Source organism: Phaseolus vulgaris, chromosome 4 (assembly GCF_051622355.1).
Source record: "Phaseolus vulgaris cultivar YP4 chromosome 4, ASM5162235v1, whole genome shotgun sequence".
NCBI classification, from domain to species: Eukaryota; Viridiplantae; Streptophyta; class Magnoliopsida; order Fabales; family Fabaceae; genus Phaseolus; species Phaseolus vulgaris.
Window position 1 is genome coordinate 37527608 of NC_143501.1, and position 16740 is coordinate 37544347.

Here is a 16740-nt window from a genome sequence, read left to right on the forward strand (position 1 = left end):
TTAAGAAATTCCACAATTCGTGCATGGGTCAGAAACGTATACTGTGATCACCAATTATGTACACAGGGATCACCAGATATTGTGAGCATTATGACAGTTATCACAATAGTTTCACGGCTAAATTTAAATAAAAGATGCAAAATTTATTGTCTATTAATATTTATTTTTATGTTAATGTAAAATTGTAAATTTATTTACATGTCATATGTTTATGTTCTTTTATTGGCTATGACAAAGGAATTGTATGCATCATTACATTTATACTAATAGGTTATTTCATTAATATGTACAAAACTAATGGCCGAGTTCACGAATTATTCATGTTTTGAACTGAGTTCTGTTAAGAATGAGGATGAATTCATGGACATATTGTTGGTTAGTATAGGATTTCCCAGGGTAATTTTTCCATTCCAAGTTGACGAGGGTGATGTCATTGTGTTATCTCACACAAGAAGTGGGGATGAGGGCATGGATAAGTGGTGATATGTGTAATACTTTCTACATACAACACATGGTGTTTTGGGATTTAACTTGGTTGGTGAAGGATTGAATTTTCTAGTGTCACAGTGGTCTTGCTAAGTGGTGATGCCTGTCTAAATAAGTGGTGATTAAGGTATAACTTTCTGCCCAATGGACGAATAATGCATCTTTTGAACTGTCGTTTTGTAAGAATGAGGATGGATTGAGGGACATATTGGTGGTGGGTTTATCAGGGTAATTTTTGCATTACCAGTTCATGAGGGTGATGTGGTGTGGTGGTCATTGTGTTATCTCACACAGGAAGTGGGGATGACGGCATGAATAACTGGTGATATGTGTAACACTTTCTGCACACAACACATACTGTCTTGGGATTCAATTTTGTAGTGTCACAGTGGTCCTGTCTTGACGTTTTAAATGCCAAAGATTGTATAGACTGACACTTATATAACATCATTTTTGTGCAAATATTATGATTGACAAACTTGCTATGAAAGAACATTGCTATAAATATTGACATCTCATTTCAAAAGCTGAGATACAGAAAAGGAGACCACAAAAGCAATCAAAATAAAAATGCATCTGAGATAGGTCACAATGTGGAATGAAATACACTTCAAGAAACAAAATAAAAAATTATTAATAAAATAATAATAATTGAATATAAATTAAAAAAGAAAATAAAAAAGTTCACTCTTAATGAAACAATAACAAACCAACGAAAACTTCAATAATATAAAATAAGTACTCCATTAATGATCATGTACTTGTGCATTTAACACAACGTTACCACAGTCAATTTAAAATAAAAGATGCACAATTTTTTTCAACTACAACTGTAACCTCTGTTACATGGTGCATGTAACTTTAGAATTGCAAAGTTTGTAAAACAATTCATATGAATAACTTATCATCAATGTTCACCATTCAACTTCAAATCCGTCAAAATATTATCTCGATATATATTTCGAGGATCAAATAGCCACTTGCACAGCATTTCTCGTCGCAAAACTTGGAGATCCTCCTAAAATGTACATGTTTAATTCAGTATACCACAATGTAAATGTAGAGAATGAAACTGTGAAATCTATAAAATTAATAAGTACCGTAGTGTAATGTGGCATCGTCTTGCCATCAAAGTCATCTCTCCCATTCCATATCTCCATATATTTGATTACTATAACCCCAAAATCATACCTGCATACATGATACAGGAACACATGAATTAATACGATATACATATGAATCAACATAACAAGTACGGTTGTTTTATATATTTACGTGTTTGGTTGGGAAGGAAGACGTTCATATACAATTTGAATAGGAGGACTGGTTGTTTGAGCAACATTGTCAACATAAAGAAACAACTGTTCAAGTTGATTGACCTACACATATCAACATTATGACAATCCTTCACATTCAACACAAATGAAACACAATTATCAATTCATTCACCCTTAAACATACTCCAAGTACATACCATTGCTTTGTCAATTTCTGTACGTTCGACAATACATCCAGGAAGGGAATCCAAAACATGCAGTTCCATAGTATCACGATTCAGGACGTAGCACCACCAATGGTCTCTATAAATCGTGGGGACAAACACCTACATGTGTGAATATATTTTAAATTTAACGTAACATGAAAAAAAACTCATTAACAGGTAATTAAGGATAAATAAATAAACCACTCACAAATTCACACTGTGATAGCCCTTCTAATTCAAAGAAACCCTTTTTATAAAACGACATGTAGTCCTTCTTCTGCCAAATTGTGGGACTCATGGTCATTTCTTTGATCACGCGACTCTATAACAAACAATAAGTACTGTTAACATTAACTCCATCAAAAAAAGAACAATAAATTCACACAGTTGACTTACCGCAAAGAAAGAATTAAAGCAAAAGCGGTCAATCCCTCCAGTTCTATGATATTCATCAAGCATGAAGAAACCAGTTGCAAATAACATAACCTAAAAATACATTGCAAGTATTTCAATTTACAAACTATAATTCAATACAAATCAAAGGTTATAGAAAGAAATGTACCATGTCATTAACTCTTGACCTGGGACTTAATGAATGCAAGTCAGCCCCAGTCAATATCAGGTTTTTGATGTCAACAACAACACTGCAACAGGACAAAAAATAAAAGCTCAAAGTAACTGACTTAAATAAGTTAATTAAGTAATGGTAATTATCATCAGTTCACTACATATTCACTTACCGGTTTAAGTACAGTCCCTGCAATGAACACATTATTGTATATATCTTCATTTCATCAAGGGGTATGTCTTCAGCACCACTGCCTTTGTCTTCAGCACGAGCACTAGGTTGGTCTTCAGTACAAGGAATTACTAATGACCAATGATTTACTTGGTGCACTTGTTCTTGCAGAATTCTAATTTCCTTCTGCAGATCACATAGCCTCTTGTCATTGGCCATAATTTGCTTTTGGGAAAGTTCATGTTGTTGAACAATTGTTTCCCATTCACTAAAAGAAGGGCCAGTACATTCATGTTTCTCATGTGAACTAACACGTACGGCTTCAATAACAATATCCAGTCGTCGTTCTTCTTCAGTCAAGGGCCATTCCCATGAAATCTGAAATACAAAATTATTTATTATGATAAACAGATAAACAAATTAAGCCAAAATTATCAACCACAAAGTTAACAATATAATCTACCTCAGCTAATAAAAAAGCATCATGTATCTTTCTTGACCGAAGGTTTACACACGACCATTGCAAAAATCGAGGGAAACGAGAATTATTTCCCGCTTTGCCCAGCCCAACATGTTCAACTGCCCACAGCTGTTGCACAAAAACATTACTAAATAAAAACTTTCATTTAAAGATGATGAACATTACATTATATCGACCATTGTCCTGAATTTTGAACATACCTGCAATACAGCAACACAACCAACTAAGTATATCTCACACGGATTCTTTTGTTGGTAATATACTTTGGAAGCCCGAGTTATACTGGAAACAACTGATTCATGAACTGCACCCCCCCAATTGTACATGTGGAGTGCATCTAAATTGTCTAAAAGTCTAAAAGGAAAGCTACAAAAATTCTTATAACTCCTAGGAAAATAAAAAACAACAAATGAAAGCAAAATGTATAACCTACAAAAATCATCAACATTTTGTCTCAGCCTAAATTTTTCATCACTCATTTTCTTCATAATATTACATACATTAATGTCCTCTCCGGCAAACAACTGATTCACCAACCCTTCTGTATCATCCTCTAAATTTACAACTTCCCCCCCAACACGCAATCCCAGCCCCACACAGATATCCATAAGTGATAAAGGAACTAATTTTTCCCTAAACATAAAACTTTGCTTACTCCCATTCCATCTACTTAGGAGTTCTCTTAGAACGGTACTTGATATTTGCATTATGTCTTCTACTTCAGCAATCCACTTAAAAGGAGTTTGTTGTATCTTTTCTCGTTGAAAAGAAGTCAACCTACGGTTCACTTCAACAATGTACTCTATTTGCACTGTGTGTCTCACTCTAACCTAGAAATTCAAAGCACATTATAACTAATATTTAATTCATTTCAAAAATAAATAAAAACTATTAACAACCTTACAATATAACCAATCTTACATTGAAGTCCTTTTCTTCACCATCACTTTGTCTTGAACTTGAAGTCATGTTGCAGACAATAGGAAACTGGTAATTTTACAAAAAATTTCATCACATTAAAGTATTGAACTACTTCCAATGACCTATTTTAGTATTACATTACACCCTCCAAACATTATATTATACGTGTACACTAAAACACATATATTAAATAAGGTCAACCATACACAACATACATTCAGTGTGCCTCAGCTAAAAACAAAAGCAAGTGTTGATATATTTATTCCTATTTTCATATTCTAACAATACGAATCATTAATTTTTTTTTGGAGCCTTGATATACCTACATTTTTTCTTCCCAATGTTTTGTGTATTGGGTGCGCCTACTTTTATGGATTTTCAATCACTACTAATTCTTTGTGTTTTAGATAACAAATGAAGCTCAAGCTAAGATTAGTATTTGGAATGCCTTTATCTTAGTAAGTTGACTCTATGTACCATCATTATACAATGTAGAGCTGCAATCCAGTTTTTGGCAATGTATTTCTTGTTCTGCAGGAATGAAAACTTTGATAACACTAGTACATTTTGTTCATGTCATCTCAGTTTGTCTAGCTGATATATTTCCTAACATTTTCTTTCATGTCATTTACTAGTCACTTTTGGGTTTTATGAACTCAAAATATTAAAAAATGAGTTTCCTATGGAACATGAATAACCAAAAGTAAATGAAGAAAGACATCTTAATTTAATCATGTTCATCTTTTATTTTTCATAGTATAGTAATCTTACAAAATACAACCTTTTAATACCCAACTCAGCAGAATAGTATATTTGGCTTACTTCATAAAACTGATTTCAACAATCATGACGATAACATTTTCAAACACATTCCTAAAAAAAGAAAATTCGTTTTATATAGTAAACAACTTTATATAACAAAAAAATGCTTTCAAATAAAGAGTTGATCTCCACCAGCATACCTTTCCAAACTTCAGGATAAAACTCTTCACTAAAGAGCTTATCTCTTTCTTTCATGTGTATAACATCTCAAAGTTTTCTACTAATGCAGAGATTTATATAGTACTTCAAATATCATACTTAGTTTTCCAAAAAACTCAAAAGCTCCAGATCAATTTAAACAACATATATGTTCTTCTATACACTCTCGTAATATCCAATTTCGTTTTTCTTTTTTCTTCAACATTTTTTAAGTTGATTGGTGTGCCTTATGGACTATGTATTCAACAATTACAATATCTATGGAATCAAGTACATGTTGATGCAAATGGTGTTATCGACGTTCACGAGTTCAAGGTAATATAGCAAGCCTTCATTTTTGGATGATATTTAGGAAATCCATTCACTTGCATGTGCCCAATGCATGTTCAATTTTACCATTGTAAAGGCGTTAATCTTAATGGTATTCTGATATAAAAAGTTAAACATGAAACATAAGGGTGGGGACATCCCTGAAATCTTTCATTTTATTTTATTTATTTATTGTAAATAAAAAAATATTTGATTTATATGTATAAAAAAAAACTAATGAAAATAGGAACCATGAAAAAAATTCATCTTACAATACCCTCCTAAATTTGAAGATTTCTTACACAGTATACAGAATATGTATTAAACTTGGATATCTTCATACAAGAACTTTTACAATTTAAGAACTTAAGGATTGTATAGTAGTTAGGAACAAAATCATTATGAACATAGAAAAATGGGAAGAATATGGACAGTGAAGGTGCAACGAATGCAAATCAGAATTCACTAAAATTGCCTCATGAATTGGGAGACGGATAGTGGGATGAAGCATATATGAATTGCAATCTCACTTTCTGCCACAGTTTTTTATTTTAAACAAAGAAAATAAATAGTTTACAAAAGTAGAGAACCATTATTCTTTTAGGAATCAAACTAGAAAACATTGAAAGAGAGTTTTCTCATGTGACATGCCTACTTCAGTTGCTTATTGCTTACACCATGAATTACTTAAAAGAAATAAACCATTCTATCAACTTCAAGTGGTGGCCAAAAGTCTGGGTCCCAGTCAATTACATGAAAAATTGAATTTCTCTAATGGTTCTGATGCACGTTATGTAAGGGAAAATCATTTTTAGACACTCCAGTTTTACCACCATCACTATTGCCATTCACATCACTATTTTTACCATACTTTATATGCATTGAATAGGATAACCCAAAACAAAACCCTAAAATCAAAACCCAAAACAATACCCTAAAATCAAAACCCAAAACGGAACCCTAAAATCAAAACCCAAAACGGAACCCTAAATAACCCATAAAATTCAAACTCAAATAGAAATCCTACATAGCTACTATAATGCAATAAAATCTTAAACCCTAAACAAAAACTAACCTCCAAAGAAGCCCTCAAATCGCACGCACACCAATTGCCAACCCAGATTGAAGGCGTAATCTTGCACTGAATTGAAGGCACCCACTTTTTCTTGCGCCAGAAGCACCGCCGATAAATGAGGAGCACCAAGCTTTCCAAAACGAAAATACCCAGGAGCACCAAGCTGTCCAAAACGAAAATACCAAGGAGCACCAAGCTTTCCAAAACGAAAATACCCAGGACCACCAAGCTGTCCAAAACGAAAATACCCAGGAGCACCAAGCTTTCCAAAACGAAAATACCCAGGACCACCAAGCTTTCCAAAAAACGCGTATAAGAATTTTTTAATTTTTTTTAAAAGGACAAAATTGCCCCTGCCATGTCATTAAATTTGCCACCTATTTGCCACCTAAGCAAGTTGTATCCAGGCGCAGAGTTGTTCACGTATCACTACTCATTTGAGTTATTGTGTTCCCAAGTTGTGTGTGATATGACAAGATCTCACCTTCCTATTCCATTCTATTAGGAATAAGACAAAAACTTACACTCCCATTATTATTTTTTTTTAATTTTATGAATTAAATTTTGAATCAAATAATACGCATATTTTAATTATGATATTATTTATTTTTAAGGAAAAAAAATTAACAAAGATAAAGTACAAAACTCAAAAAGTGTTTTCACTTTACAATAAAAAATATAGAATATAACAAATCTTCTTATCAACTTCTTGAATGATAGAAATGCTCACTCAAATGTTATGTTTGAGAAAGAATAGAAACTTCAAATGTTATGTTTGAGAAATAATAGAAACAATATGACTGAAAGATGGTATGAAGGTATCGGGATTCCAGTTTAGGTTATTTAAAAATTTAAAAATGTGAGAGTATGTTTCATTTAGGGTAATTTAAATTTCTTAAAAAAGATTAAAACTGACAATTAATATGGAGGTGAATTAAAGGTATGGAGGTGGTGCCAATGCCATTTAAAGAAGCATTTAAGGGAAGGAGAATAAAACAGAGAGTTGCATTATATTAACCAAATAGACCTTGTCCTCAACAAACAACCATGAATTCAGGTCCCAGCGAAGACAGACAAACCTCGTGAAAATAAAATAAAAATTGAAGAAAATAATCTCTAGTTCACAGTCAGCTAAGCAACAGAAAGCATTCAAAGTATAATCTCACACCAAATTATATGAAAACATAGATTCAGAAAATATCTTAATATTCCCATTTCTTCAACTCCATGCCATCAGGAGGACTTCCCTCCACCTTCTTTGACCCCACTTCTTTCCAGTTTGTAGACAGCACAGTTCCATTAGACTCCACCTATACAATATAATTGAAGAGAGGTGAGGAGCAGTGAGCATGCACTGAAGACAATTTGCTGCCATTTTCTAAATAATAGTTGTGAATGATAGATGAAAAATGCAAAACTTACAAATGACTTTTTCATTGCCCTTCTTGTATCCTCATCTGCATCTTGGTATATTTCCCGGAAAAACTTGTTCAATGCAGCATCACCATCAAGTTTTTCATCTTTCTCCTGAAATAAAGAATGTTAGGAGCAAGATTTGCACAACTAAAACACAAACAATTAACACATTTACAAACCTCTTTCTTGACTTGAGCTTCGATCTTGTCCCAATCTCTGGTTTGTTTTGAGGATGGATAAGAAGGTCTTTGACTTGCAGTAACTGCAAAATTCACAAAAAGGGATAAAGCATTTTAGCATGAAAATAATGATAAAGTTTATGGAGGGGCATAATTAGATCGATATGCCAATAATAAGGTCCATCAGATTCAGGAGAAACCCTATTACTTGAAATGAAACAACTCCATGTTCAACAAACCATTGGATGTACTATAAATGAATGTTTTTACTAGTCCTAGCCATACAAAGGTTCACCAGTATTGTAGCTAGAATGTGTAGCCTTTGGTAAAACGGTTTATATTCCAGCAGAGATGAAGTCTCCAGCCTTTTTCAATGACTTTCTAGTTTTACATTTTCGTTCTTTAATTCACCAAATTCCCAATTCCTCTCCTTAACTTTAGCAATTTCTAATCCATCTTCCTTAAACACAGTACACCCTCCCACCCTTCACTTGTACAAATTGTAGTCCCATGTTTCTGCTCTCAATACATCCATCACATTCCCACCTTCGTAATAGAAACCCATGGCATGCAGAGGGATTTTTACCTTCTACACTCAGAAATACAAGTTCAGTCCTCTAATGCAAATCCCATTTCCTATCTCATTTTCATCCCACTACTATTGTTTCTGCCAGGTCCCAGTAGCCCATGGATAAATATGTCATGATGTCTCACCTTATTTGGCTAGTTCCTTGCGCTGTTTCAGTGTTCGCTGATCAATCCCACCTGTTTTTTTTTGTGGTTCTTGTTATTGTTAGCTATTATTTTGCATGTCACTGTTATAGCAGCTGCTCTGCAATCTGCTTGCAACTAGCAGATTTGGGTCACTCACTTTAAACCACTATCTAGAATTAACTACTCTGATACATATCAATAGGGTGGGGAGGGGGATTTCACTGTAAACAAACACCACATAAAGAAACAGGAAACCATTATACCAAAGACACCAAACAAGTCATAGAGGAGGAAACAGAGGGAAACTCTAGAATCCAAATAAGTCTCAAGTTACCCGAAGAAGCATTAACCCTCAGTGGAACTATAACGTTTCTGGTGAATTCAAGAGATGTCCAATGAATAGGTTCTGCTTTCTCAAGGCGAATTTCAATTTTGGTTGACAAAACTTCATACCGGCAATTGGAGGGTAGAATCTGATAGAGGGAAACCAAAGATCAACACTGTATACAGAACAGAATAACAGAAAACACTAATATAAACCATGCAAAGGAGTTTAAATGCAACTTTGGAAATACAGGGGCTTGAGACAAGCAAAAAAATAAAAACAATAGGACAAGATAACCAAGGCTTAAACTATCTTCAGTATCCACCACATTAGAACACAACCAAAATTATACTATGCACGAATAAGGCTATAAGATACATTTCCCAGTGATCCAATCTTCTATGCTGACAAACCGCTCTTGTTCATACCTTTCCAAATAAGCGAGGTTGAAAAACATATGCATCTTCCCCTGGGACATTAATACTAACACTTAGCTACAAAAGAGAAAAAAAAAACAAGGAGGAGGAAGTAGGATTAGAATGTGATTCACCAAAATGAATCGAGGAGTATTAAAAGCCAGCAAAGACAGAATTGACTAAATACTATTATGATGTGAACCATACTATTTGTTCGCCGAACTCAACAGTAATGCTTTCTTTGGGGATTTTCTTTGCAAATATGGTTACAACCACCTGATCATGTTTCTGGTAGAATTCATGCCTGCATAAATTTTATTTTCAAAAGGTGAAAGCCTGAGCAATTAGTAATTTAGTTTCTTCCTTCAATAGAAATTTTTCAGTTCACATAGTACAATATTATCATAAGCAAATAATGCGACGTTGAGCATTACAGACTCAAAATAGCCTTGTTTGCAAGTTCTCCCTGTCAGATACTAAATTAAGAAATTGTTAAAAAATAAATAAAAACTGCAGGAATATCTTCTCTATAAGCTAATTGATAGATATCAAATAATTCAGGATATTTAATTGAACAGTGGAAACTTTTCGGATTGTTGGTTAATGGCTTTGTATGAGAACCCACCATGACCAAGCACTTTAGACATTGATCCTTATCACTTGACTATTCTAATATAAAGCTTAATTTTTGCATAAGGAGGATGGAACTGTGGCCAGTGTAGCGTCCATACTTCAAGCCCAAAGGTCTCTTGAATGAAGATATGTGCAAGGACATTAAATATATAAAAAAAAAATCATTCATTTGACTTTATCCAAATCTTTAAATTTTGGATGATTAGTTCAAAAACACAGCATCAAAGTCTATAATCAAGTGGTCAAAAATTAGATCTTTCCTCCCCTCATTCTTTTAAGGAAAAGATAAATTTCAGCAGAAAAAACTCTGGGTTATGCATTGTTCATGCTAAAGCCCTGGAAAATGTTAGACAGAAAACTATACATAAACTTCATCTAATAGATTAAGCATTTGGAAGTGTTAATTTTTAAGACATAAAAATAACAAATACCAAAACATAAGCAGGATAACTACAGCAGCAGAAGCACTGTTAATATATATAAAAACAATCCTAGAAATGAATATGCACAACCATAAAGTATAAGCATGTTTGACCTATATTTAGGTTTATTCACTGCAACTGGTGGCTGCTCTGGAAGATCATCCTGTTGCTGAACATCTTTTGGATTAACATCTTGTGCTATGGTTTTTTCCTGTATAGGTATGGTGGTATAAGATTCTTCTGTTCAACACAACATGTCCATCAAGATCAAGTCAGTTTCCTGGCTAAAAATGACATATTTACTTCCAACAGTCAAGACACAGTCCTCAGTCATACATAAAACAAAATCTAAAACATGAAAATTACACCCCCAAAGACAAAAAAAGTTTAATTAAATATGAAGGGTTTTAACATCAAAAAGAACAAAGTTCACCTTCAATGAGCTTATCACACTCTTTGATTAAATTAACAAATCTTGAGTTGTCTGGAGACAACGAAGCACCAGTCTCCAGAGCAGCCTTGGCAGTCTGATATTCCTCAAGCTTCATGCATGCAGTACTGCAATTGAAACCAACAAATCAAAATTAAATCAAGTACAGCATGCTGATAAAAAGACAAGTACATCACGGTTGAACAAAGATAAAGAATTGAGAACATCTTATGTCAATATAAAATAAAATATGATCTGGTGATGTACAGAAAGCAATTTCAATAATCTTTAACCCCAGATATCCTTATTAATAATCAACCATCACATAAAACATTGTCATATTTAAATTTAAATAAATTTTATATTCAAGTATAATAATCCCTTCATTATTCAAGAAAAAAATGCAATTAATGGTTTAAATATAAGGCAGAAATGCTTTGATAAGAAAGCAATTATATAATATGCATACTAGTATCAGATATATGTACACCATGCATACATTGTCAATTTTGAGGTGGCTGTGCATACACATATAGTGCCACCTTCAATCACTGTTTCTCCTCAACTGAATCTCCACCTTTCACACTTTTCAGCTTAGCATTAATTTATACAAAATGAGTATCCCATCTGTTTCCTATTGTTATCCTCATAAATAAGGATCTATCATTTACTCTAATAGAACACCACAATTGGATTAAATATTCGTTGTCCATCTAAGAGGTTGCTTTTGACAACAGTTAGCAAAAGCAACAATATTTCTGGATATTATATATTTGAAAAGTTAGATTACTCACTTGGTTCAGCTCAATCTTTTGAAATTTAGTCCTGCACCTTAAGAACTACTTATTTCAGTACTCACATATTACACTTTTAACTCACTCATTCCGTACACATACACTTACAATTTTGGCCAACAAAGACTAAAACTGATTAAAAGGTGCACCTGCGTAGGGACTAAAACAAATGGTTTCTAAGTAGGGACTAACACATAGATTATGCAGGTATAAGAACCAAATGGATAATCAAACCTATAGAGAAAAAAAAAATTGTAAAGACTACGTGGTGGCGTTGTACTTACCCTTTCCGCAAATATGCTTTTGGCAGAGAAGGATTCAATTCAATTGCTTTGTTAGCATCAGCAACGGCCTCTGTACAAAAGAAAAAAAAATCAAAAAATCATAATTTAGTAAAACATTACAACCACATATCTGCAGTGTGCAGGCAACCATGAACACAATTCTCAAATTTATTTATTTTTTTATGAAAAAACAACCACATCAAAGACAGACATCAGTCGATAAAAACAATTTAATCTTGGTCAAACTCCCAACTCCTCCAAGATTACCCAATTGAACACAGATTTATTTGTAACAAAAGCCCAATGATTCACACAGAACAGACAAAAGGGTATTCAAGAAACACAAATTCTTTAAGGGAGGAAGTGAGAGTGTACCAGTCAAGTTGTTTAATTTGATGTTGCCTTGAGCGCGGTCCGCGTAGAGTTCGGCTTTGTTTGGTTCGAGGTGAATTGCCTGAGAAAGAAGGTCCACTGCGAGTTCGAAGTGATCTTCGACAAAGGCCTCTTTGGCTTTTGCTTCAAGATCGGAAGCCATGGGAGCAAGGAAGAGAGGAAAAAAGAAGGTTTGAAGAAAGAAGAGAAAGAAGATTCTAGAGAGGATGTGAGTGGTTTGGAATTGGAAGAGACAGAAGAAGGAATAGGAATGATGGATTGACCTGAGAGAGAGATGTGGGATGGTTAATATGTATACAGGAGAAATGGAACAGGCAAACTGCAAGAGAGACCAAAGGAGTAGACTTTCACAAGTCTTCCTAAAAAAAACCACTATATTATTATAATTATAATAAAAAATAATAATCATTATATTAGTAATTATTACTATTAGTAGTTAGCACTTGATCATTATTTTTTTCTTTGAAACATAAAATAACTATAAAACATTACTTTCTTCATTTGTTTTATATTTGAATTAGTAAAATTAAAATATACAAAATTATACTTATTATTATTATTAAGATTACATGTCTTAACCTATAAAAACATAATGAGAACCCTATTTATAGTTAATTATGAATATGTATTTTTATTGGGCATTTGAATAAGTTTAGATTTAAGAGTTGAGATATTTTTCATTAATTATAATATATTTAAGATTTAAATATACAAAATAAAATTTAGGTATTTTAGTTATATTTTTATTAAAAAGATTCTAGTAAAATTTCAAAATATTTTTTATTTTTATTTAAATACTTCTTGGTTTAATTTGACTGTCAATAAAATATTAATGATATAGTTTTCACTTCTATTTTTTATCTTCAATTTATCCATGGATTTAATCAATAATTAACAAATTAAAAAGATATATAAAAAAGGAAGAAATAAGTTGATAAATTAATTAAAAAATAACAATAAATTTATCTCATTAACACAAATAATAAAATACTTAAAAAAATTAAAAAATATTTTAAACATTTAATAGAATAATTTTTTTAAGAAAAAATTAATAAAAAATAGTCTAAGTTTTGAGATTCTTAAAACTTATTTCAGCCACTATGGAAATTAGATGAACAAAATGCATTTGTGTGCATGTATATTAAGTTTGATTTTTTAATTTATTAAATTTAATTTGATATATTTTATAATAGTTTTTTTATTAAATTAATATACATTACTTCTTAAAAAGTATATAAAGGGGAAAAATAATATAATAGTATTTAAAAGTGAATATAATGAATTTAAGAATTATAATAGTTTGCATTGTTTTATTGTTAATTGTTTTAATTAATATATAAAAAATTATTTATAAAAGTTAAAACTAAAAATATTACAATTACTTCATCTTAACAAGACTTCTGTAATTATGAAATAAATAAAGGAATAAATACTTTAAAATGATATAAATAAAAATGATATCAAATTTATATATTATTATAAATAAGTTTTATGGATCAAATTTATTTAAGAGATAACGCTTTACCTACACAAATAGGAATATTGGGGAAGAACAATGTAAGTTATAAAAAAACAAATTTTAATTGAAATTTATTAAATTTATAATTTTTTATATTAAGGTAAAAAGATATCTTTATAATTTAACACTACCATGTTGTGTGCTTGTTGATGTTTTTTTTAACAATATAGTATTTTAGTATATAAAAAAATAATTTATTTATCTTTTTATATATTATAATAATTTATTTATCTATATAAGTTTATTTTTATTTCTTTTGTAGTATTTTGATTTCAAATTTGAAAAAGTATTTCATATGGAATTCTACGCCTTGTTGCACTGGAACGTAGCTCCGTTGAAACAAAGGGGTTCTACCTATTGATCACACTCTGATGATCAAGTGAGTAAGAGCTTACTAAAAATTAGAGATGTATTTAGTTTCACTCTCAAACAATGTACCTTTACCTGGAGTCTCAAGTCCCTTTTATAACTTATCTCTTGTAAGAGCTTTCTTTCATGAGAATCTAATCTCAACCGAAAACATATGTAACAGAAAAACATTTTGTTTATTGGCACCTTCACTCACGGTGCTACAAAAGAAAAAGAATCTTACCTCTACTAAAAGCATAAAATAACAACAAAAAAAAAACACTTGCCAACAGGGCACCGCCTTAGGCGCTAACAACAAGAAGATACTTTGTTTACATGGGCACCCCTACTCACGGTGCAATGTTATCTTCCACTATGGATGCAACTTAACCACTACGTGCCCTAAAACACACACTTAGGTTAAGTAGCATCAGCATTCTTAAGGCAGTCTTACTCTCGTCTCTGGGAGTGGGCAAGAATCCTTGGGTTAGGCCTTGTTCAGGTCCGTAAAGTTGACGCACATCCTCCACTTCCCATTGGCCTTCTTCACCAACACCACATTTGCCAACCACTCGGGGTATTGGATTTCTCATATGAGGCCAGCATTCATTGAACTTTCTCCTCCTCTGGACTACCGACTTCACTTTCTCATCCATAGTAAGTCTATGGCATAGAAAATTTGGGTCTATCTCGGGCATGTCCGCGGATGACCAAGCGAAAGCATTCATGTGCTTCGATATCACCTTGGTTATCTTGTCCTGCAACTCTTGACATATCGATGTGCCAAGCTTGAACTTCTTCCCTCCTATTTCTTTTCATGAACCTCACTAGTAGGTTCAGGTCGCCTCTCACTAGCGACTCCAACTTGTATAATCTCCTCTGACTCTCCCGCCTGAACAATGATTGAGTACGTTCCCCTTTTACTTTTCAAACTAGTCTCGTAGCACTTCCTTGTCTTCTTCTTATCAGACTTGATGGTGATCACCCCTCCATCAATGGAAGGCAACTTCATCTTCATGTGCCTCGTCGAGGACACCGCACCCGACCTGTTCAAAGAAGGTATCCCCAAAAGCAAATTATAAGCTGAAGAGGCATTAACTACAATGTACCTGACGTTAATCGTCTGAGCTGAGGTGCCATTAGTAAAAGTCGTCCTTTGTATCCTCGCACTTCCACTTGATCTCCTACAAAGCCAAACAAGCAACCATCATACGAATTTAGCTGGTCGGGGGATAGCTACAAATTGTTGAATGTTGACCAGAAACATCACATCAGCTGAGCTCCCCTGGTCAATGAGAACTCGGTGTACCTTCCTTCCCACAGTGACAACATATATCACCATTGGATCATCCTCATGAGGAACCATGTCCTCCAAGTCAAAGCTCGTAGAACAAAGGGCGAGCTCTGATGGACGGTTAGGCCTCCTTGCCTCCATAGTCATCACTGCTCTCGCGTATCACTTACGCTCAGAAGCAGAGCTCTCTCCTTTAGAAAATCCTCCCGAGATGGTGTTCAACTCCCATGGACCGATATCTCATGTGCTTGGTCCCTGGGAGCAACCTCTCCCTTCGGCTCTTCATGGTCCGTCTCAAGGTATTCCTTCAAGAATTCGTCCTTCACCAAACCTACCAATTGGTAACCCAAAGCTATACATCTTTCAACATCATCCCCAAATCCCTTGTGGAATTCGCACCAGACCTCCTTTCGTGGCCCTAGATTCCTGTCAGACTTCTGAGGGAACTTCAGCTTTTCCACGACCCTAGTACGCTCAATAATTCCTTGTAAGATATCAGGAACTTGGGTCGAAACTCCAAGTTCTCTCAAGCCTTCGCCTGAGGCACGTTCTTCCTGGTTGGGTATGGTGTGTGCCTCGAGCTTGTCCTTTTTTTGGTCGTGGTTTTGTTGACCCTCAGAGGTCGGGATCGGCTACCCTCTTTGGGCTTGGTCTACCCTGGATACGAGGTGTTGTTCTTCACATACACTACTTCCTCTACGTTGATATGGGCAACATCCCGCCATCGTATTTCGGCGAATGTCTTTGTTGGATTCCTGATCAATGAGTCGCTAAATGGTTCTGCCATGATTCCCTGTTCGAAGGTGTTGACCATCAGGGCCTTGTCATAGGTATGGAGCTTCACTGTAAACGCCCATAACCTGTTTAAATAGTTTTTTTAGAGACTCCCCTTGTTTTAGTTTCACTCTAAAGAGGTCATATAAAATCGGAGGTTTGACCTGGTTGACAGAGAACTGTTTTCTGAACAGCTCGAAAAAATGGTCGAAGGAGGTGATGTGGCCATCAAGAAACCCACTAAACCATTGTAGGATTGTACCTAGGAATGTACCCATGAACATTTTGCAACGAATAACATCTATTTCTCCAAAAAAAATCATT

At 33.7% G+C, this 16740-nt stretch overlaps 2 protein-coding genes across 2 annotated transcripts; both read right to left on the reverse strand.

Moving 5' to 3' along the window:
• Positions 1-1255: 1255 nt before the first annotated feature.
• Positions 1256-6896, reverse strand: LOC137836478 (uncharacterized). Its single transcript, XM_068645171.2, has 12 exons — positions 6476-6896; positions 4111-4176; positions 3390-4019; positions 3172-3297; positions 2710-3086; positions 2532-2613; positions 2366-2455; positions 2178-2291; positions 1961-2089; positions 1762-1865; positions 1587-1677; positions 1256-1504 (listed from the first exon to the last, which is right to left on the reverse strand). The coding sequence occupies exons 2-12, from the start codon at positions 4156-4158 to the stop codon at positions 1394-1396; spliced, it is 1902 nt and encodes a 633-aa protein (XP_068501272.1). The 5' UTR covers positions 4159-4176; positions 6476-6896; the 3' UTR covers positions 1256-1393.
• Positions 6897-7461: 565 nt separating this feature from the next.
• Positions 7462-12836, reverse strand: LOC137837535 (protein SGT1 homolog A). Its single transcript, XM_068646554.2, has 10 exons — positions 12464-12836; positions 12089-12158; positions 11014-11138; positions 10694-10820; positions 9733-9829; positions 9538-9603; positions 9119-9257; positions 8071-8153; positions 7898-8002; positions 7462-7785 (listed from the first exon to the last, which is right to left on the reverse strand). Exons 1-10 carry the CDS (start codon positions 12621-12623, stop codon positions 7678-7680), a joined length of 1080 nt encoding a protein of 359 aa, XP_068502655.1. The 5' UTR covers positions 12624-12836; the 3' UTR covers positions 7462-7677.
• Between the last annotated feature and the right edge of the window lie 3904 nt (positions 12837-16740).